This window comes from Aquarana catesbeiana, linkage group LG04 (genome assembly GCF_042186555.1).
Source record: "Aquarana catesbeiana isolate 2022-GZ linkage group LG04, ASM4218655v1, whole genome shotgun sequence".
NCBI classification, from domain to species: domain Eukaryota; kingdom Metazoa; phylum Chordata; class Amphibia; order Anura; family Ranidae; genus Aquarana; species Aquarana catesbeiana.
The window spans coordinates 130,485,948-130,508,357 of record NC_133327.1 but is presented as its reverse complement, the minus strand read 5'-3'; the positions used below and the strand labels follow the sequence as shown (position 1 = coordinate 130,508,357).

The window sequence follows — 22,410 nt, the reverse complement described above, 5'->3', positions numbered from 1 at the left end:
ACCTTTGGATAGTAAAACATTTTTTTCTGCCAGTACATACCTTATACAGCCCACTTCCTGTTTGTCTGTAAAATCATGCACAGCTCTCTCTCTCGTCTCCTGAGAGTTTGCCAGGAAGGGAGAGGGGATGAGTCATAAGAGGGCTAATGAGAACTGCAGAACTGGAGGTGTGCCTCTGTGTAAATCCAGGAAGTGAACAGGCAGCAGCTTTACCTGCCCACAGTTAAAATGGTTGCAGCCAGACTCAGTGGAGGGAGATTTCTGCAGCATATTTGGCAAGTACACAATCACAGTATATATAAAGTGGTTGGAGGGATGCTTCAGAATGGCAAAGATGTTTTTATTACAAAATTATGTGAGCAGACTGCAGTTCCACTTTAAAATCAGTAATTTTTGCTAGACAATTACAAAATATAATTACATCCAAAATATTATATATTTTTAGCAGAGACCCTAGAGAATAAAATGGCGGCTGTTGCAATATTTTATATCACACTATATGTGGGCAGCGGTCTTTCAAATGCACTTTTTTTTGGAAAAAATACACTTTAATGAATTAAAAAAACTAAACAGTAAAGCTAGCCCCATTTCTTTGTATAATGTGAAAGATGTTACGCCGAGAATCGTGATCTTTATTCTAAGCAAAGTGAGTCTCATTTTAGCCAGAATCGTGCAGCTCTAACATTTAGTGAGGGGAACATTTCTGTAATGGAGTTGCAGACAATCATAGGACCCTAACAGAGTTTCTAACTCTTCTCCACACCATCTTAAGTCAGAAAATGTGTTTTCTGCATTAAAAAGTGTTACAGGTGAGGTCAGGTGGACGAATGGCTCATTTTACCTCTAGAAAATGCCAAAGAAAAGTACCTGTAGTAATATATTCTCCCAACCTTGGAGATTTGAGTGTTTCTGCCCACATTTGGGTGTTCCCACTCCTCATGTTGCATTCTCCATAATTCAAAATAAATGACAATTCAACCGTGAATGTGGGAAGGCCCAGTAATGGGCACAGCAGATTCCTTACCTAGAAACTCAAGCTCATGAGAGAACAAAGAGATCTGAATAAAATACAATAGATGAACCGATAGCCTGCAAAAGTGCTTAATTATTATGCATTAGATTATCAAGCTGCCATATGCCATGGAGCAGTAAAGAAGTGAAGATCCCACTATGGATTTCTGTAAGCTTTTAGATTCTTTGTACACATTTTGTGTTCACATTGTACCATTTAATGTACTTGAGGACACTTGACATAACAAGGCAGTGTAACATCAAGCTCTGTACAGAAACGCATAGCAGACACATTTCATAACAAAGACGATTGGTTTCTACAGGTTACTTTACTTTGCGCTAGAAAAAAGTATTTTACTGCTAAACTTGTGGATAGAGTGGAGAGGGATTAGAACACCTGTGAGGTTTTTATTGCTTTATGTGCCCCCGTTAGGGAGATTCACCCTCTCTATTTGTCCTTTTTACTGTTATCACCGAAAATAAAATCTGAAAATTTTGAGTTGCCCCCAGAACAGGAATGAGGAAACATCTTCCAATGGGTACATTAGTTCTGGTGATCCTGGTGACAACCAGGGATTCCCTCACTTCAGATGGATTTTCACTCACTTCCTGTTTTGGCTATGGGACAGGAAGTGAAGTAAAATCTCCCTAATCTAACAGAGATAGTATAAAAAAAAAAAAAAAATTAAAAAAAAAAAAAAAAAAAAAAAAAAAAAAAACCACCTTACAGAGGTTATAATTCTCCCTTAATCTATCAAAAATGAAAAAAAAATATTCTTAAATAGTTTGATACATTCATGTGACATTTCCTATGAGCTCATAACAAAAAACTTTTAGCTCATTGGTTAATGTTTTATTATTATTTTTTGTTTTTATTTCTTTGTCTTTCTACGTATCAATAATTTGGATTAGGGACATGCTGATGGTGGCCCAACAGCTGGGTGGCAATTCACCCATCTCTGACATAAATCAACTTGTTCTATCCATCTTTAGTATACTAAATAAAAAAAGAATAGTATCTCTCCATAATGACACATTCTTTATATGGAAATAGACAGAGGAGTGGTCGGCCCTTAATGACTGAGCTATAACACTGGCTGAACAACAAACGCATGCGTTTTTAGGCGTGTTCCCATTGTCTTCTATTAGAATGTGCATTTTATGAAAGCACATCACAGATGCAGCACTTTAATGCACTTTCATAAAAACGTGTTCTAATAGAAGTCAATAGGAATGTGGCCAATACTGTGTGTAAAACACATATACAAATTGTACTGTGCCCAAAACAGAGGCCCCCCCCCTGCCAAAAACACTCCCTCCATGTTAAGGGGAAGGGTCTGGTATGCTCCAGGGAGAGGGGCACTCTCTCGTCCCCCCCCCCCCTTCTTGGCCTGCCCCAGGCTGCATGCTTGGATAAGGGTCTGGTAGGGATTTTGGGGGGACCCCACCCCATTTAAAAAAAAATAAAATTTACGTGGGGGTTCCCCTCAGAATCCATACCAGACCCTTGGGTCTGGTATGGATTGGGGGGGGGGGGGGGACGCCATTTTTTCTATTCTGGTGTGGGGTTCCCCTTAAAATCTGTACCAGACCCGAAAGGGCCTGGCATGTATTTGGGGGGCCCACGCTTTTTTTTCTTCTGATTGAATTAGTTTTCAAAATGGATGAGATGTGCGATGAGATGATACGTTCCCATAGAGGGCAATGAGCCTGGAATTTGCATCTGAATTGCACCGCGGTGCTCAGAAAATGCACAGGACTCTATATAAATTTGAAGAGGATTCGCACTGCTGCTGCACCGCATATATGTTAACTCCATTGAAAGCCGGTTTGGTTCACATGTCATGCGAATCTAAAGCAGTTCAAAACGCATCCAATTCGCATATGTGAACTGAGAATAATACGAAGTAAAAGAGTAGCTTCCTTTCCTATGGCAGAAAGGAAATCATGCTCATTATTACATAATAAACACCTTTTTTAGCTCAAACTGGGAACATGTAGTAGAGCTAGAATTGATTTGCTCCTAAAGACATACATTGATTGTCATTCTATAGAGCTGGATCAGGCCATGATTCTCCTAAGGGGGAGCATACTTGCTATGATAAATTATCGATTTCTTTTCTGATTGATGCCTCCTGATTGAATTATCCTATAGTGTACAACCTATTCAATCGATATACCAAACACATGGAATTGGATTTCGAATGACAGTTGGAAGGTACCATCGCAAGTGTCAGATGGCACCTCTGTTTTCCCCATGCAATCACATAATCAGATCAAAGCCTCTCGGTGTTGCCAATTGATGCAAAGTGGTTGAAAATTTTACACACTGGGCAATTGACTCAGCTTGATCAAATTCAATCTAAGTCAAGTCTAAAGTTGATTGGAACGGAACGGAAGATATGTCTATTCAATTGTTTGCCAATTTCATTGGATGGCAAATCAATTAGATAGTAAAAGTGAAGTGTGTATGGGCACCATAACCAGAATCAAAAACTGTGGCAGATCATTCTCAAAGAACAGCCAATCGGTAGAGTTGGCTTTCTCTAACTGACCACCATTGTTCACCTTGAGAAATGGTCAACACGTTGAATATGTGCAATCTCTATGCCCACTACAAAAACAGGATGTGGATATCAATGTCCATGTTCCTGAGCTGATCATCTGACAAAATGAGGGTCCAGTGGTCCAATAACTCCTGCACATCCAAGTATCATCTCTCGCTATGCCTGTGTATTGTCCAGCCAGTGTGACAACCCCAATGCTTCAGGCTGTCTGAACCCAAGACTGACCAGAGAAAAGAAATGAAGTATTACAGCAGGCCTTTAAGGAGGGTTGGGCTCCCTCCAGTCATCTGTCCTTCAACTATCCATTAGAATACATGTGCTCCCACTGTGGAGACTCTTCAAAGTTAGAGTTAGGGTCTGCAGGATACAGGGTGCCTTGCCGTGGCCTGCAGCTTATGCATGTATTTGCAAATGTGTGCAACTAAACCCCTGTTTTTAACGCATACTGTTAGGCAGGTTAATTCGGTTGGTCGCAGGCTGGTTGGTGAGTTGAGCTTGGAAATTCTTTGGTTTTATTTTACATGCGCTTGCCCTTCCAGTGCTCCTTGCTGTGAAGACCAGTTATAGGTGGGGGCAGTATTGTAGACATGGTACATAAAACCAAAAAAAAAAAAAAGCAGGTACAAAAGATTCTTGTCCAATCTGGTGTTTATATCTCTACCTATTAAAGCCTTTCTAAAATTTGCCATTTGTGGCTCTGGCTGATTATTCTATGCACTGCAGCTATGGATGGGTTAATCTTCGCAAGCCAGAAGCCCGCAGTAGGTGCATAGAAAAAAAAAAAGACTAATGATTGTCACATGGGAGAACCAAACACCGGTCCAATCCCTTCCCATCCAGTCACAGGCCCCCCAGAACACACGTCACTGCTGTTCTTGGCTGACCTCAGGTCCACCTCTCGGCTTTGATCTCCACCGGAAGCTAAGCTGGGACCCCAGGCTGCGACCCTGCACTAGATGCTTTACTGCAGGTTTCAGAGACCTACAGAGAAAGACAGGCGTGCAGTGACAATCATTCATACATCCTCTCCGGCTGCACAAACATTTAAAGCCATAGCCTGCACTGCTGAAACCTTTGGGTACTATGGTGTTTTCATTCATGGGGGTAGGAGGAGACTAGCTAAATTATAACACTTTATAGATTGGATGGTTTTGTCCCAGAATGTATAGAAGGTCAGAGGAGTGCATGATGTAATTAATTCTGCTGTGATGTGGAATACGAGTGCTGCCTGTCCTCAATGCACATAGAGATACTGTTCCTGACAAAACACAGTAAGCAGAAATTAGATGTTTTTGGTATTGCAGAATGTAGTATGTTAGATGGATTACTTTCCAGCAAGTCAATCTTCTTCCACCCAATAATCCCATAACAGAACCCTGGCAATTGTAATATAAAGAATTTCGATAAGCGGCTTAGTGATTAGTACTAGGGTTAGGGTTGCCACTTTTTCTTCAAGCCAAACATTTTAGTGGCGCACAGTAAATTTTTTTTGTTTTAGTATACAGTAAAGGATTGGAACAGACCTGGGACACCTTTGGGCACTCCAAAGAAAATAGTAATAGGATGCACATAGTGTCCCCTCATCCTCCTGTTAAGCCTTGTTCCGAGCCACATTCCTGTCTGAATAATGTGTCCGGGTTTCAGGTGGACTGGAACCCAGACACATGACTCAAAACCTGGACTGTCCTGGGTGAGTCCTGGACAGGTGGCAACCCTAAATAGTGTCCTGGGTTCAAATCCCAACCAGGCCTCTACCTGCAAGGAACTTGCATGGCCTTCCGCTCACACTCCAAAAGACATTCTGATAGACTAGTCAACTCCTGTCTGAACTGGCCCTAGGAGGGGTGTGCTTGTATATTGATATGTAAAGTGCTATGTAAATAGTCAGCACTATATATATACCAGCAATGAATAAATTCAAATAATAATTGCAACTGATCCACATACAGTCAGATGTTCAGGACCGGATTTGCTATTTGCCACAGCAGGCTTACACCTACAGATGACAAAAGCAAACAGGCACAGGTTATCTGTATAATTATTAGCAATAAATAAATGTTTCTTCTATCAGCAGAAAAATCTTCATCTCATATAAGCTACCGTTACAACGCAAGAAGGTTTAGGACCAGTAAAAAATGGAAATGTTCAGTTTGAAAGAGGTGATCTAGAAGGGTGTGTTTCTTTAGGCTTCAAAGATAGTCAGGTGATTTACTAAAACTGGAGAGTGCAAAATCTGGTGCAGCTGTGCTTAGAAACCATTTAGCTTCCAGTTTTTTTTTTCAAAGCTTAATTAAACAAGCTGAAGTTAGAAGCTGATTGGCTACTATGCACAGCTTTTTCACTCTGCATTTTTAATAAATCAACTCCCGTGTCTTTACCAGCCATAGTGTCTGAAATCTATACGTTGATATAACTCCCCTTTCTGCTGTTCTATGTAACGAGTGCTGCCCCCTTCTTATGTTCTATGTAATCTGATCCCCCCCCCCCCCCTCCTTATGTTCTATGTACTCTGTGCTGCCCCCTTGCTGCTGTGCTATGTAATGTGTGCTGCCCCCCCCCCCTTCTTCTGTTTTAAGTAATCTGTGCCCCTCCTTCTTCTGTAATCTGTGCTGCCCCCCCCCCCCCCTTCCTCTGTTCCGTGTAATCTGTTCTGCCCCCCTTCTTCTGTTCTATGTAATCTGTACTGCCCCCCTTCTTCTGTTCTATGCAAGGTGTGCTGCCCGCCCTTCTTCTGTTCCATGTAATCTGTACTCCCCCCCCCCCCCCCCCTTTCTTCTGTTCTATGTAATCTGTACCCCCCCCCCTTCTTCTGTTCCATGTAATCTGTACTTCCCCCCCTTCTTCTGTTCTATGTAATCTGTACTGCCCCCCTTCTTCTGTTCTATGCAAGGTGTGCTGCCCGCCCTTCTTCTGTTCCATGTAATCTGTACCCTCCCCCCTTCTTATGTTCCATGTAATCTGTACTGCCCACATTCTTCTGTTCTATGCAAGGTGTGCTGCCCGCCCTTCTTATGTTCCATGTAATCTGTACTGCCCCCCTTCTTCTGTTCTATGTAATATGTACTGACCCCTTCTTCTGTTCCATGTAATCTGTACTGCCCCCCCCTCTTCTGTTCTATGTAAGGTGTGCTGCCCCACCCTTCTGCTTTTTATGTAATCTGTGCTGCCCCCCTCTTCTGTTCCATGTAATCTGTACTGCCCCCTTCTTCTGTTCTATGTAAGGTGTACTGCCCCCCCCCCTTCTGTTCCATGTAAAACTGTACTGCCCCCCTTCTTCTGTTCTATGTAAGGTGTGCTGGCCCCTCCCCCCGTTCTGTTTCATGTAATCTGTGCTGCCCCTCTTCTTCTGTTCTATGTAATATGTACTGCCCCCCTTCTTCTGTTGTATGTAAGGTGTGCTGCCCCCCCTTCTTCTGTTTCATGTAATCTGTACTGCCCCCTTCTTCTGTTCTATGTAAGGTGTGCTGCCCCCCCCCCTCTTCTGTTCCATGTAAACTGTACTGCCCCCTTCTCCTGTTCTATGTAAGGTGTGCTGCCGCCCCTTCTGCTTTTTATGTAATCTGTGATGCCCCCCCTTCTTCTGTTTCATGTAATCTGTACTGCCCCCCCCTCTTCTGTTCTATGTAAGGTGTGCTGCCCCACCCTTCTGCTTTTTATGTAATCTGTGCTGCCCCCCTCTTCTGTTCCATGTAATCTGTACTGCCCCCTTCTTCTGTTCTATGTAAGGTGTACTGCCCCCCCCCCCCCTTCTGTTCCATGTAAAACTGTACTGCCCCCCTTCTTCTGTTCTATGTAAGGTGTGCTGGCCCCTCCCCCCGTTCTGTTTCATGTAATCTGTGCTGCCCCTCTTCTTCTGTTCTATGTAATATGTACTGCCCCCCTTCTTCTGTTGTATGTAAGGTGTGCTGCCCCCCCTTCTTCTGTTTCATGTAATCTGTACTGCCCCCTTCTTCTGTTCTATGTAAGGTGTGCTGCCCCCCCCCCCCTCTTCTGTTCCATGTAAACTGTACTGCCCCCTTCTCCTGTTCTATGTAAGGTGTGCTGCCGCCCCTTCTGCTTTTTATGTAATCTGTGATGCCCCCCCTTCTTCTGTTTCATGTAATCTGTACTGCCCCCTTCTTCTGTTCTATGTAAGGTGTGCTGCCCCCCCCCCCCCCCCCCGTTCCATGTAAACTGTACTGCCCCCTTCTTCTGTTCTATGTAAGGTGTGCTGCCCCCCCTTCTGTTCCATGTAAACTGTATTGCTCCCCCCCCTTCTGTTCTATGTAATCTGTGCTCACCCCCCTTTCTTCTGTTCCATGTAATCTGTACTGCCCCCTTCTTCTGTTCTATGTAAGGCGTGCTCCCCCCACCCTTCTTCTGTTCTGTGTATTGCAAAAGTGATCTGCATTTTTTACACCTTTCACCTTCCTATAAACCTGGCCAGTTTCAGGCCCTCCTAGCTTTGTTGAAGAAGATGGCACATGTACACCACTATGAGTGAATAACAGGTCTGCTTACCATTTCATATTGTCCATTGTTACTAGTGGAGCACAGTATTTCCAATAAATCTGCTCTTGGCCAGACTCAAAGGCTTTCCCGACAGCTCGAGGCAGACCTTAGCATACAGCATGCTATGAAAATGTGTTCTTGCTTTTACCTGCCAGCTCTCTGCCTGCCTTTGTATCAGCCAGCACTTCCTTCCTACTTACTGTAAGTCACACACACTGCTTTTTTACATTTGTGGGAGCTTCAGTCTCACCAAAACCATGAAAACATTGAATATGTAAACTCATCTCCACCCAAGGAGAAGCTGAATCATTACTGGGCCCAAATCATTCACCGTTATGTACACAATGTAATCTTTACATCCCTAATATATTGTCCCTTCTGTGGGAAGAAAACATTTTAGTTATTTTTACTGAAATATGTTTAAAGTATGTGTCTGGGCAAAATAAAAAAACAAATGTAGGACATCTCTGCAGCCATTGCACCTTTCTCCATGCTTCTTCCTTTTAAAAAGACAAGTAGGAAATCTAGGCAGTCATCCTGACAGAAATCTAGTGAACTCCTGATATCTTGAAGTGAGCAGGCATGGCTGCTGCCTGGACTCCCAAGAGCCTGTCTACATACTGTCTATAGGGAAAAGGCTCTTGGGAGATGTAGATCTGGGGGGAATTTGCATATGCACATCAATAGGGACTGATGTTGTTCACCCTGTCGATTCCCTTCTCCTAGTAGCTGTCCTAGCAAGAATTTTACGAGCTTGGTGATGATGCCACAGGGAGTAATACAAGTTGTTTCTCACTACAGAGCAAAGCTTAAAGTGTTACTAAGCCCACAACAGTAAACTCAGTCTGTACATGCAGAAAAGCATGCTTGTTATACTCACTTTGGATCCTAAGGGTTTAATCCTCTGCATTCTCCTCCAACTGTCCTATGAGGAGGCTGTTTGATCCGGTCTTCTCTGATCCTCCCCTTCTTCCAGTCCCCAATCCATCTCCTGATAGTATAGAGCCTTGGGGGGCACTCTGCACATACTCACTTTGGTGTGTATTGCTAGAGAGGTTTTTTTTTGGGGGGGGGGTTGGAAGTCTGCATGTGATCAGCACAAGGCCAATCAGCACTGTATAGACAGGGGGGTCAGGGATCCTGCAGCCTCATAGGACAGTCAGAGGAGAATGAAAACTCCTCCTACAAGCTTTAACCAGTGCTCGGCAGGACACTGATACAAGTCACATGACTGCTATATACTGCTGATGAGAAAAAGGTATATGGCAGTTCATATTTACTAAAATAATTGCACTCTCATGTTCTGTGTACTGTAAAAGACCAGATATAGTGAATGCAGGGTCCTGGGTTTACTAACACTTTACAGAAAAAAATACTGGGCCATGATCTAAAGGGGAGGCTTGGGGGTCAATTTGGGTCATGTCTATACAATCTCTTTAAAGTGGATTTCCAGCTTAATCTAACTACTCTTAAAACTGCCTCCCCCCCGCCTAATACATAGGTTTACTAACCTCTGTAAAAAAGATGTTTATACTTACCCATTTTCAAGCTGCTCCAGTCCAGTCATGTGATCTCCCATGTCTGCCAGCAGCGCTGAGAGTGCTCTGACAGCAGCTAGTAAAGCCTAAAGCAGTGATGTCACCCATAGGCTTGAATGGCCCATCCATTGTCGGTGGTCCCTCCTCTCCCCTGCAGTCGCGCTGGCCAACACAGGGGAGTGGGATCACGTGACCTGACCAGAGCTGCCTGAAAATAGGTAAGTATACGCAGGGTTAGTAAGCATAGGTGTTCGGAGGGGGGAGGGGATGGTTTTAAGAGTAGTTAGAGTTAATCTGGAATTCCACTAAGTTATTAATGGAAAATGTATTTATTGCTAATACCTCACTACATTACAGTGGTTCTAAGGGATAACATTTTTTGTTTACCCGAAATAAAAAACATGTTATACCTATCTGGTATGGTCTCTTCTGGGGTCCCTCACTTGCACTCTCTGCTCCTCTTCTGTGTCTGCCCCTCTAGAAAGCCACTTGCTATGGCGGTAGACATGCAGACTTGCTCCTGAGCCAGGCTGTGTGCATCCTTAGACACACACACTGCATGGCTTAACCCTGCCCTCTGCTCTGCTCACAGAATTGAAGGGTGGGTGGGTGGATGATCCTGCTACTGGGACTTTTTTTACCTTAATGCAGGGAATGTGTGAAGGTAAAAAATATTATGACTTTAGAACTGCTTTAAAGAGATGGACTTCAAAAATGCAATTCCATGATAGACACGCAATCATTTTAACTATTTTACCAGCAAAATCAGAGTTGATCACAATAAATAACTTTCACTGAAAACTAAAACAAGTACAAGTACTAGATTTCTGATGCCTCTTGTAGCAGCTCATTTCGTTTGCTAAACTGGCTTCAAATTTGCACGTTTGATTTCCCAATCCAGATATCCATTACTTGGTGTCAATCAAGTCTTAACGTGTTTGCTACCCCAGAATTTTATATTCCTGATATATCTCTGCTATACCATGTACTTGTATAAAAAAAAAAAGTATCCTGTTCTCTTTGTACTGCTTTCTTTGTGTGAAATCCCTGGTGTTACTGCCAGTCCCTCTGCTATCCTATTAAAAACAGACCACACTAAGCAGGAAAGCACACCATGGTCAGTTCTCTAGCTCTGCTGGGAACTCAACCTGTTCTCCAATGATCATACTTGTCCTGACACCCCCCCTCTGCACAGCTATTCACTGGGAAGCTCAATGTGCTGTTGCTTCTCCTCCCCCAGCTCTTATGCAGCTGAGAACAGAGGGAATGTGATCACTTATTAAAAAAAGGGAAAGAAAGGTATCTATAATGTTCTTTTTATATCTATACACAAATGTTGTGCCTTTCATTTCAGTTGTAAACTAATGGGTTGTTTATAAGGTTTACAATCACTTTAAGATGCATGAAAGCCCCCTGGTGGAATAAACAGTAAAAAGAATTTCATTCACAAAAGGTGTCATTGTTGTCTGTGGGTACATTGTTGTTATATTACCATAACTTACAATAGAGCTTAGCCTAGGTATTAAACAAAATGAATATTTTGCCATGGATGGGGAAGACTTTCCACCCTAGCACCGCTGGTGTCATGAGGATAATATAACCCATAGAGATGGTGAACCAGGACATTGTGTTTTACAAAGCATTTTTGAAGGGTAAGGAATGAGGTGTATGCCTGTGTAGATTGCTGCTTTCCAATGCTTCTATTTCTCCATCAAAGTCAATGTGGATACAAATCAGCGATGTCCCAAGCTGACCTCAAACTGACTGATCTCAAATCCAAGCCAATTTTCTGCATTGTGTTGAAGCCAGTGTACAACGCACACTAGTCCTTCATTTTCAGCACATTTATATATCCAGTACTGGGAAATGGAGCTCTGATGATAAACTACTCATGGATGACACATCCAGGCTCCTATAATGAATGAGGCCAACATAATAAAGCGCACAAGTGTTTGTTTTGCACTGACATCAGCATACGAAGCATTTTTGAAGGACCTGGAAAGCAGGGTTTCAATTTAGAATTAGATATAATTGAGCACTGACGCCGAAGTTTATTGTTGATTTTGTCATGCATTGTAGCTCTGCTTTTATTCTGTATGGAACAAAGCTAGTGTGGATTTTGAGATGAATATATCATGTATAGAACACAAACTGATTGCAGGCTTAACTAATTGTTCCTATAAGCTTGTGCATATTTGCACTCAAATTTATATAAAACTGATCTCACACATATGTAATTTCAACCTGAAAAACAACCACTTTTGCCTATTGTACTAAGGCTTTTGAGATTGGCTGAAGTGTATCTAAAGCCATTTTTTTGGTTTGGTTTTGGAAAGAGTAGGTAATGGATAAAACCTCCATCGTGTTTTTGTTGTCTTTGACCAACTGTAGACATTTCCATTCACTTCCTGCTCTGTAGACACAAGTGTTGTAAGGATGGGAGTGCCACTCTAGCTTGTACAGTCCTTCGAAAGATTTTTGTTTTGCAACAGCTAACGTGTTTCAGGGGCTCAGCTCTCCCCTTCATCAGGGCTAAAAACTAGACAATAGAGAAAATACATAAAATGCATTTTCTCTATTGTCTATAGTTTGTAGCCCTGATGAAGCAAGAAGGGCTGATCCCCTAAAACGTGTTGGCTGTTGAAAAACAACATTTTTAAAAAAGGACTGTACAAGCCAATGTGGCATTCCAATCATTTCAACACTTTAGTAAACTCTTCCTAGGGGTTCAGCAGATTCTAGGAGTGCACACCATCCATCACATTATAACACATCACCATGAGGTTCAGCACTTCTACACCAAAAAATGACCGTAGACACAACAGGAAGTGGGAGAATAACTGTTCCAGTGAGAACTCAAAATATTATATTTCCCCTCACTTTCACTTCCTGTGGATCATGGTCACCCCTTACAACAATAAAAAACTGGCTTGGGTTTAAACCTCTCTCTATTCTCTCCCAAACAAAAGTTTTAGTTTTAGCCAATCTGACAACTGTGGTTTGGTTTTATTTCTTCACACATATCAACAGGAATACATGGGAAATGCATATGTGACCTGTGAACACTAGCTCAGCCATACTTCGGAGTCTGAAGGCCATGTACCCTAATGTTAATTTACCATTGAAACCACAAATTACCTGTAGAATGTCATAGCCTCCTAATGCACGCTTTGTTGACAATGACAGGGTCAACTACAAAAAATGTCTGGTTTTCACACATAGTACCTTGCTGTGATGGCATCGATATGGGGAGCGGAGACTGTTAAAAAGGACAAATAAACCTTTATTTTAATAGCCGAACTTCCCATAACTTATATTTTTCTAAATATTTTCAACCTGTCATAAGGGAAACCTGGAGGCTGCCATGGTTGACCTCTACTGACAATGCCAATTGTCTACCTGTCATGGTAGTGATGTGAGTCAAATGACCTGGAACAAGTATTTCAGATAAGGACATCTTACAGTTTCTGACTTTCCTGCATACTTTTTCTGGGCCAGTGACTCAAAGTACTGAAGCCGGTAGGTCAGCATAATGGTCAAGGAAGCAGAATTGTCATAAGGCACTTAGTAATTTCGGCTCATATTTCACACGACAATGTTACTTTAAGACATCAGAACAAATCATTCCCAATCAGGTCCCTAATACTGTTAAAGAAAATACTGCCACAGCCGTCTGGCCCCGTGAAAACCAATTAAGCTGTTTGGTTATCGTGCAATAGTTGCCAGAATTCCGCGGGTAATGTTACCTTGTGTCTCTCCTGCTCAGCGGGTTTGTTAGAGGAATTATTTTCACATGTGCAGTCAAACATTCCGAGCGCTTTCTTACAAACAGAAAATTTGCTTTACTTTATAAACACTTTACTCCCACCCTGACTTAACCCATTCTGTTCTCAGGGCACATCGTGTAACTGGATTGAAGAAACCACGCTCACTGGACAATCTTTAAAAGCAGTAGTAAACAAATACGGGATGAAAGAAGGATTCACACATTAGCCTTACTCTAGATTTAGACTTGATCATTCAAGCAGGTTTATGAAGTACGAATGACCTTGGTCCTGGGCCCAGGAACACTGACTGAAAATTTGATTGGACAACATTTCATCAATCCTGATCTTTTTAAATATACATAGAACTTCTGCAGCAACAAAATACTGAGAAGTAATTAATTTCAATAGAAATGTTCTCTTCACTATCGATTGTTAAAGCGGTTATGATTCAAGGGGTTGTCCATGTCTATGCCCTCTTAGTCCAAAAAAAAGATGAGGAGGTTGTCAAACCTTTAGTCATCTACAGACATCAGATTTCAGAAGAGCACAGACACATGATCTGGTCACTGAACAGATGTACACACTCTGGCTGTTTTTATAGGCAGGCTTTGCCGACCATACAAGTTTATGTGATTGGAGAGGAAAATGGATATGGGTGGGGGACAGCTTTTCAACCTGTGGTCAGAGGCTTTGTGATTTTCATCTGATTGAGATAAAAACTCATGGATTGGGTGACTAATATCTTATCCACAAGTGCTAGGAAACCTAGCTATTCCTAGTCTAAAAGCTACCAAACACAGTTAGAATTTCAGCCAATTCAACATGAATCAGCACCACCTGATGAAATAAAAAAAAAGGCAACTGAACATTTGGATTTTGTCGAAGGAGCTGGGAGGAAAATTGTTGGCCAAACAGTGCCTGCATTTATTCAGATGCAGTTGGTGTTCCGGTATTTTGACAGCCACTGGTTCTGCCAATGGAAGTTCCTCCATCTATGCTGAACAAGAGAAATCTAGGAGGCGTATGACCAGCTTTTAAGGGTAAGTTCACTTTTACACACGTTTCCTAAAAAAGTCCCCAAGCACCACATTAAAATGCTGTGCTTCTTTCCCCAAACAAATGCCCAGATCTTCAACCGTTGACATAATTGTCTTCACCAACTAGTCCTGCAAATGTCAGGCACACCAAGTACTGGATGTGCGGTCATAGCAATATATGAACGAGCACTCCCAGCCTTTCTCCTCACCTGCATATTTGAAGTCCGCTCGCTCTCTCACTTTGGCACTTCTGTGTAAGTATAGGAGAGTGGACTGTGCACACCCAAGTGGGGATAGAGGCCGGGAGTGCTTGCTCATGGATTTCCGGGGCCATACAACCAGCACTGACAGTAAACAACTCTTCTTTCTATCCTGAAAAAGATCAGCTCAAACTCCACTAAAAACAAGAAAGGGAATTCCTCTAAATGTACAATGTACCAAGTTCAACGTGAAGTTTTTCAGGTTTACTCTACAGATTCCACTCCTTGAGCTGACAACCCTTATCCATTCTTTATATGAAGAGAAGAGATTGCATGGCTCTGTATTATGACACTGAGCTGCGTGACTGACAAGAATAGCTGCCCAGCTGCAATATATTTTTGCAGCTAAAACAATTAGCACATACGTGTTTCCAATGTTTACTTAGCGGTTTGCTTCACACATTTCGTAGGCACAAGGGTTGAGATGTGTATAATTTAAATTTCTAGGGCTGAACACCCTCTGTAGCCATTAAATAGGGCCCTATTCTCCCTGTTGGATTTTGAACTGATTTTATATTATGAAGAATGGACAATTGGAGTGAAGGCATTCCCAGGCCAGCAGAAAAACCTTAAGGCCCCTTTCACACTTGTGCAACTTCAAAGTCGCGCAATTTTACCGCGATATTGCGGGCACGATTTTACAGCGAATTTGCACGATTTTGCCGCGATTTGGGATCAGTACTACTTTTTACGACTTTGCCACAACTTTGGCATTAAAAAATGAAAACATACATCGTGTGAGACTTGTGCTTACAAAGTTGTATTGAAATAGTGTCTATATTATTCAGGTACGATTTGCATGCTAAATGAGGGTTTAACATTGAGGTCTATGGAGTACAACTCGCATGGAAGTTGGACCAAAGTAGTGCAAGGACTACTTTGAAGTCGGCACGACTTAAAGTCGTGCCAATATGAATGGTAGTTTTTGAAAATCATGGAGAATGACTTGTCATACAATTTTGCAGTACAAAATCGTGGGACAAGTCGTATAAGTTTGAAAGGGGACTAAAGCAGTATTAAACACAGAACCAAAAATTAATATATTGCTAATATATTTTAGGCTTTTTTTCTTTATTTTCACCTGTTGTTATTTCTTTAAACAAACCAAGCTGTCCTGCAGAAGTAGCAATTAGAGGGTTGAAAAACCCATTTACCATTTACCGGGGTGCTTACCATGGTCAGCTTTTAATCATTTATGTAAAACCCTTTTCCCCCTCAAAAAACCAAAACGCTTCTGTAACAATAAAAGTGTTAGCTGAAGATCGGCTTTAATTCATTAGCCAGGTCCATTTAAATATGTTAGTGCATCTTAGGCAGGCCATAGATGTTGCAAATTTCTTTCCTGCAACCACGGGTTGCAGGAAAGAAATGTGCACAATTCCCCCATCAACACGGTCAGTACTGACAGGGGAATCCCCCTGCAAAACAATGATCTGCTCCAGGCGGGGACAGGCGCAAGACAGTGATTATTGCTAGCGACTATAGCAGCTGCTATCGATAATCGCAAGGGAATCTGGCAGGCTGGTTGTACCCAAGTTGATCATTTGGCCAGCTTGGTACATTCAGCCTGCCCATACAGTTTGAATCTCAGCCGATTCCTGCTAAGTCATCCGAGATTTGAACTGTCTATGGCCGCGCTAACACTACCCCTTCCCCAGACTGACAATGCTGCTGTTCAAAAGGTGTCTTTGGTGCTCCTCCATCCAGAGTGGAGATACCCATATGCCGCGTACACACAATCGGAATCGCCGCCAGGAAAACTCCGATGAGAGCTTCTTGTCGGAAAATGTGACCGTGTGTATGCTCCATCGGTCTTTTGCTGGCAGAATTCCAGCCAGCAAAAGATTGAGGGCATGTTCTCTATTTTTAGGTCCGGAAAAGTTCCTATCCGAAAACATGTTCATCTGTATGCAATTCGGACGCGCAAAAAACGGAGTTACTTACCGGTAACATCCTTTTCCAGGAATCTTTCAGGACAGCACCATAGAGAGACACCGGCTCCTCCCCTCTTAGGAAACACCGCCTTCCAATTCAATATTTAAATCTCATCCTCCCAACGGCCCCTCAGTTCTTCACGAGTTCCTCCGGCCAGCTGGGGAGACACAAGAATACGTCATACAAATCTTTATCTTACCTGACGTTCTCATGCGATGAGTTCTCATAGATAATCAAAAACCTGGGTGGGTACTAGTGCTGTCCTGAAAGATTCCTGGAAAAGGATGTTACCGGTAAGTAACTCCGTTTTTCCCCATTCATCTTTCAGGACAGCACCATAGAGAGGATAAGCGAGCACCTTACCTTAGGGAGGGACTACTGCCTGCAGCACCTTACGCCCAAAGGCTTGGTCTTTGGCTGACAGCAGGTCCAATCTGTAATGCTTCACAAACGTGGAAAAACTGGACCACGTTGCTGCTCTACAGATCTGCTCCGGAGAAGCACCAGCCCACTCTGCTTGAGAAGTTGCCACTGCCCTGGTGGAATGTGCTTTAATACCCTCCGGGGGCTCCAAACCCCCGATTACATAGGCCTGGCTAATGGCCAACCTTAACCATCTGGCTATTGATCGTCTAGAGGCTTTGAACCCTTTCCTAGCCCCTGAAAACAATACAAAAAAAGAATCGGATTTCCTAAACTGTTTTGTACTATCTAAGTACTGAAGGACGCACCTTCTAACGTCCAGTTTGTGAAAAATATGCTCCTGTTCCCTCACAGGATTCGAACAGAAGGTAGGTAAAATAATTTCCTGGCCCCTATGAAAACTAGAGGCCACTTTCGGTAAAAAGGCCGGATCCGTTTTAAAAATCAAACGGTCCGGAAAAACCTGAAAAAAAGGCGCCCTAATAGAAAGGGCTTCGAGTTCACTTACTCTCCTTGCTGTGGTGATCGCCACCAAAAACACAGTTTTGAGGGTGATCAACTTCAAGGTACAGGATTCCAATGGCTCAAAAGGATCCCCTGTAAGAGACTGTAAAACTAAGGAAAGATCCCACACTGGGAATGGGGAATTTTTAACAGGCCTCTGTCTGCCTAAAGCTCTAAAAAACCTAGCTACCCAAGGATCTATAGCTAGCGGTTTTTCCAGAAAAACGCTTAGTGCCGATACTTGTCCTTTCAAGGTGCTAAAGGCTAATCCTTTGTCCGCTCCTGCCTGCAGAAACTCTAATACTGCTACAGAACTTCGTACATCGAAGGAGCTTTCTGTGCACCAACTGTTAAAGCGTTTCCACACCTTTAGGTAAATGGCTTGCGTCTCTCTTTTCCTGCAATTTAGGAGAGTTGTCACTAGCCGATCCGAGAAACCTTTGCCCTTTAGCAATTCTTCCTCAGTAGCCACGCTGCGAGGTTCCATCGCTCCACCTGAGGGCAACAGATTGGACCCTGAGAGAGAAGATCCTCCCGGATAGGCAGAATCCAGGGAGGCTCCACTGTCAGACTCTTCAAGAGGGAGAACCACGGCCTCCTTGGCCAGTGTGGTGCGATCAGAATGAGGGTTGTGTCTTCTGACCGAAATTTTCTCAGAACTGCTGGAATCATTACGGGAGGGGGGAAAGCATAACACTTTGAGAAACGCCAGCTCTGAGCTAGTGCGTCCACCCCGGCTGCTCCGTCCCATCTGTTTAGGGAAAAGAACAGACGAGCTTTCGTATTCGCCTTTGAGGCGAAGAGATCCACGGAGGGGACCCCCCACTTCCGAGTAATCATCTCGAAGATGTCCTGGTTCAAGACCCAGTCGCCTTCCTTCAGCATTTTTCTGCTCAGAAAATCTGCTACGTGGTTCTGCTCCCCCTTCAGATGTATTGCAGAGAGAGAGAGAATGCTCCCTTCGGCCCACCTGAGGATGGATTCTGCCAGACCCCACAAGGATCTGCTCCTGGTTCCCCCTTGCCTGTTGATGTAGGCCACTGCTGATGAGTTGTCCGAACGGACCCTCACATGCTGCCCCAGGAGTTCTCTCTGAAAAGCTCTGAGAGCCAACTCTATTGCTCTCAGTTCCCTCCAGTTCGAGGACTTCTTTGCGTCTTCTTTTTCCCAGGTGCCCTGCATCATCTTGGAATCTAGGTGTGCTCCCCACCCTGTGCCGCTCGCATCGGTCGTAACCGTTATGGACACTGGAAGAACCCACTCCAGGCCCTGTGAGAGATTGGCCCCTTTCCTCCACCACCAGAGGGACCTTTTGACCTGACTTGGCACAGATATAAGGGAGTCCAGAGATGCTGGACTGTGGTCCCAGACACTCAGAATAAACAGCTGTAGGGGGCGAAAGTGCAGCCCTGCCCACTGAACTGCCGGAAGCGTGGAAGTCAGTAAGCCCAGTGCTGACATTGCTTTCCTTACTGAGATCTGACTGCTGCCCTGGAGCAGTAATATTGCTCTGTCCACCTTCTGGATTTTTTCTGCTGGAAGGAACACTTTTTGTTTTGTCGAATCCAGTACATAGCCCAGGAAGGTGACCTTTTGGGCCGGAACCAAACTGGATTTTTCCAGGTTCAAGAGCCATCCCAGGTTTTCTAAGCTGTCTCTTGCTACCTGAAGATCCTGGTACAACTGCTCCGGGGAAGGAGCAAACAGGAGTAGGTCGTCCAGGTACGCGACTACAGAGATGCCTCTGAGCCGCAAGAAAGCCAGGACCTCCACCATCACTTTGGTGAAGATGCGGGGGGAAGAGGATAGTCCAAAGGGGAGTGCTTTGAACTGTAGATGAAACATTCCTTCCCCAGTTCTCACCGCCAGTCTGAGAAACCTCTGGTAACTTTCTGCGACTGGAATGTGCAGATAAGCGTCCTTTAAGTCTATTGACGCCATGAAGCAATTTGGGGGAAGAAGTGCTTTCACCGAATAGATAGAATCCATCCGGAATTTCCTGTAGGTAATTGAGACATTCAGAGGCTTCAGATTCATGATAAGCCTGAATTTTCCCGAAGGCTTGCGGACCACAAAAATGTGGGAGTAAAAGCCTCTGCCTATCTCCTCTACAGGAACCCTCACTATCACCTCTTGTTCCTCTAACTCCTGTAGGGAGGATAGAAGAGCTGACGCTTTCTCTGCACACTTTGGCAGCTCGGTGACCAGAAGTCTGTGCTGAGGAGGTTCTGAGAACTCTAGCTGGTAACCTCTTCTTATGATCCCTAACACAAACTGGTTGGAGGTGATCATCTCCCATTGTGGGAGGAAGGCCCCCAATCTTCCTCCCACCGTGGTTACCCCGTCATTGGGTCTTCTTGGGCTGTTCAGGAGGGCGAAAAATCGCCCCTCCCCGCCCCTTGCCCTTCTGCCCCCAAGCTTTTTTCTGCCGCTCTCCTTTTGGGGTTTCAAACTTTCTCTGGGGGCGAAACTTTCTTTTAGCCTGCTCCCCAAACTTCTTTTTAATGGGAAAGGCCTTTTTCTTATCGGCCGTCCGGTCTAAAACGGTCTCTAACCCTGGGCCAAACAAGAGATCTCCTGTGAGGGGAATTCCACAGAGTTTAACTTTAGACGCGCTGTCTCCTTGCCACGTCTTAAGCCATAGGGCCCTTCGAGCCGAATTAGTGAGGGCTGAAGACCTTGCGGACATGCGCACTGATTCGGCGGAAGCGTCCGCAATATACGCTACACCCTTAAGTAGCATGGGAAAGGAAGCCAAAATAGTCTCTTTTGGCGTTCCTGCCTCAATATGCGCCTTTATCTGCGTAAGCCAATATTCCATATTGCGGGCCACTACTGTGACCGCCATGGCAGGCTTAAGGTTTCCCTGTGACGAATCCCAGGACTTCTTTAAGAGAGAGTCCATCCTTCTGTCCATGGGGTCTGCAAGAACCCCCATGTCCTCGAAGGCCAGATCTGTTTGCCTGGAAACCTGAGAAAAAGCAGCATCCAGCCTAGGGGTCTTATTCCAGACTAGAGACTCCCCTTCTGAAAAAGGAAACCTTCGCTTCAAAGCCCTTGAAAAGAAAGGTTTTCTCTCAGGATCTTTCCATTCATTCTTTATGGCCTCAACCAAAACATCATGGACTGGGAAATCTTTCCTTTTTTGTTCCCCAAGACCTTTGTACATTTGGTCATGGAGCGATAACACCTTCTTTTCTTCCTGAATTCCCAAAGTGGTGTGAATAGCTCCCAAGAGCTCCTCCACTTCGTCCAGGGAAAGCTTATAGCGAGAGGTTTTTGTGGATTCCCCATCCACCTCCTCCACATCCGATTCCCTTTGAGAATCTGAAGCGGTGCTATCTGGCTCCTCCTCAATTTCCACTCTGGAGCCCCCTGGTCTCTCTCCACTAACAGAGGGAGTATCCACTGGGCTAGGTGTAACACTCTGCTGCACTGGTAAAGGACTGCTTTGGGCTTGCGGCAACTGGAAGCTAGAAAAGAGTGCCTTAAAGGACTGAAAGGTGCTAGAAAGCTCTTTGACGGATGCAGCAAGATCTGTACCCTGTTCTGCTGCCTGTTCCCTGACTAATCCATCAATGCACTCCTTGCAAAGTGCCTTGGTCCAGGATTCCCCCATACTAACTCTACAAGAGGGGCATTTTTTCTTTGAACCATGAGGCGACTTGCTTTTCTCTGTGGCTTTCTGAAAAAGAAAGAGAGAGAGTTGCCATAAATGCCCAATCCCACCAGTGCTTTTACAGAGGACCACCAGGAGTGCCCCCCCCAGGACCAACCACCACCAGGGTCCCAGACACACTCCCCTTCCCCCCAACCACCAGTGAGGGGAGAACACCCGTGAAGCTATCGGGATTTAGGCAAGGGAACACCACCCCAGGGTTCCACTTACCTTAGCATGGCTGGTGCTACTGTCTCCTGGAGCAGTTCTAGAGACCTCTGTCTCAGACATGTCCGCTGAGGATGGTGGTCGATCGTTTCCCCCGACAGCTGACTCTACAGCAAAGCAAGAGGGTCGCACCAGCCGAACGCTCGGTCCGTTTTCTTTCCCCGCGTCCGGAACCGGAAGACGCGGAATCGTCGGAAGTGCCCGCCCTCGCCGGAACTGACGTCACCCGTCATCCGACCCGGCCATAGAGCTTCAAACGCTGGCTGCACAAGCAGGAGAGACTCAGGCACTTCCCACAGCGCCCCCCTGGGCAGAAGAAACACGGACCTCCTCAGCTGTCTCTTTCCCCAAGAGAGGCTGAGGCGCGCCAATTCAGTTTTAAAAACAGGTAAGTATGGCTTCCCCAGCCTTTACCTAACTGAATAAACAATAGTAGAGGGAAAGAGCTAGAGAGACCCGACTCCCCCTCTTCCTCACACCAAATCTTTGGCTTCAGTCTCCCTGACTGATCCGCCACGGTTCCCAAGCAGTGTCTCCCCACCGGAGGAAACACCTGAACTGAGGGGCCGTTGGGAGGATGAGATTTAAATATTGAATTGGAAGGCGGTGTTTCCTAAGAGGGGAGGAGCCGGTGTCTCTCTATGGTGCTGTCCTGAAAGATGAATGGGGAAAAATCACGCATGCTCGGAAACAATTTGATGCGTGCTCGGAAGCATTGGACCTCATTTTCTCGGCTCGTCATAGTGCCGTACGTCACGGCGTTCTTGATGGTTGAAAGTTCAGAGAGCTTTTGTGTGACCGTGTGTATGCAAGGCAAGCTGGAGCGGAATTCCGTCGGAAAAACCATCCCAGCTTTTTCTGACAGAAATTCCAATCGTGTGTAGGGGGCATAAGCCCCTTTCAGATGGAGTGGAATCCGTGAAGAGGATCCGCCTGCTTAGCAGGGCATTTCTCCACTGATCCCAGCTGAGCAGGCAGATGACAAATCACT

General features: G+C 44.5%; 1 protein-coding gene across 6 annotated transcripts in view; it reads right to left on the bottom strand.

The window, feature by feature from the left end:
• Positions 1 to 22,410, bottom strand: part of TFDP2 (transcription factor Dp-2) — a 133,273-nt gene that overhangs the window by 43,781 nt on the left and 67,082 nt on the right. Inside the window, exon 1 of one of the 6 annotated variants that reach the window (XM_073625634.1) lies at positions 8,079 to 8,698. The exons of the other annotated variants lie outside the window; for them this stretch is intronic. Within the exon in view, the coding sequence (XP_073481735.1) occupies positions 8,079 to 8,081 (3 nt within the window). The 5' untranslated portion in view covers positions 8,082 to 8,698. Of the gene's footprint in view, positions 1 to 8,078; positions 8,699 to 22,410 lie in introns of those variants that run through there. 6 annotated transcript variants of the gene reach the window in all.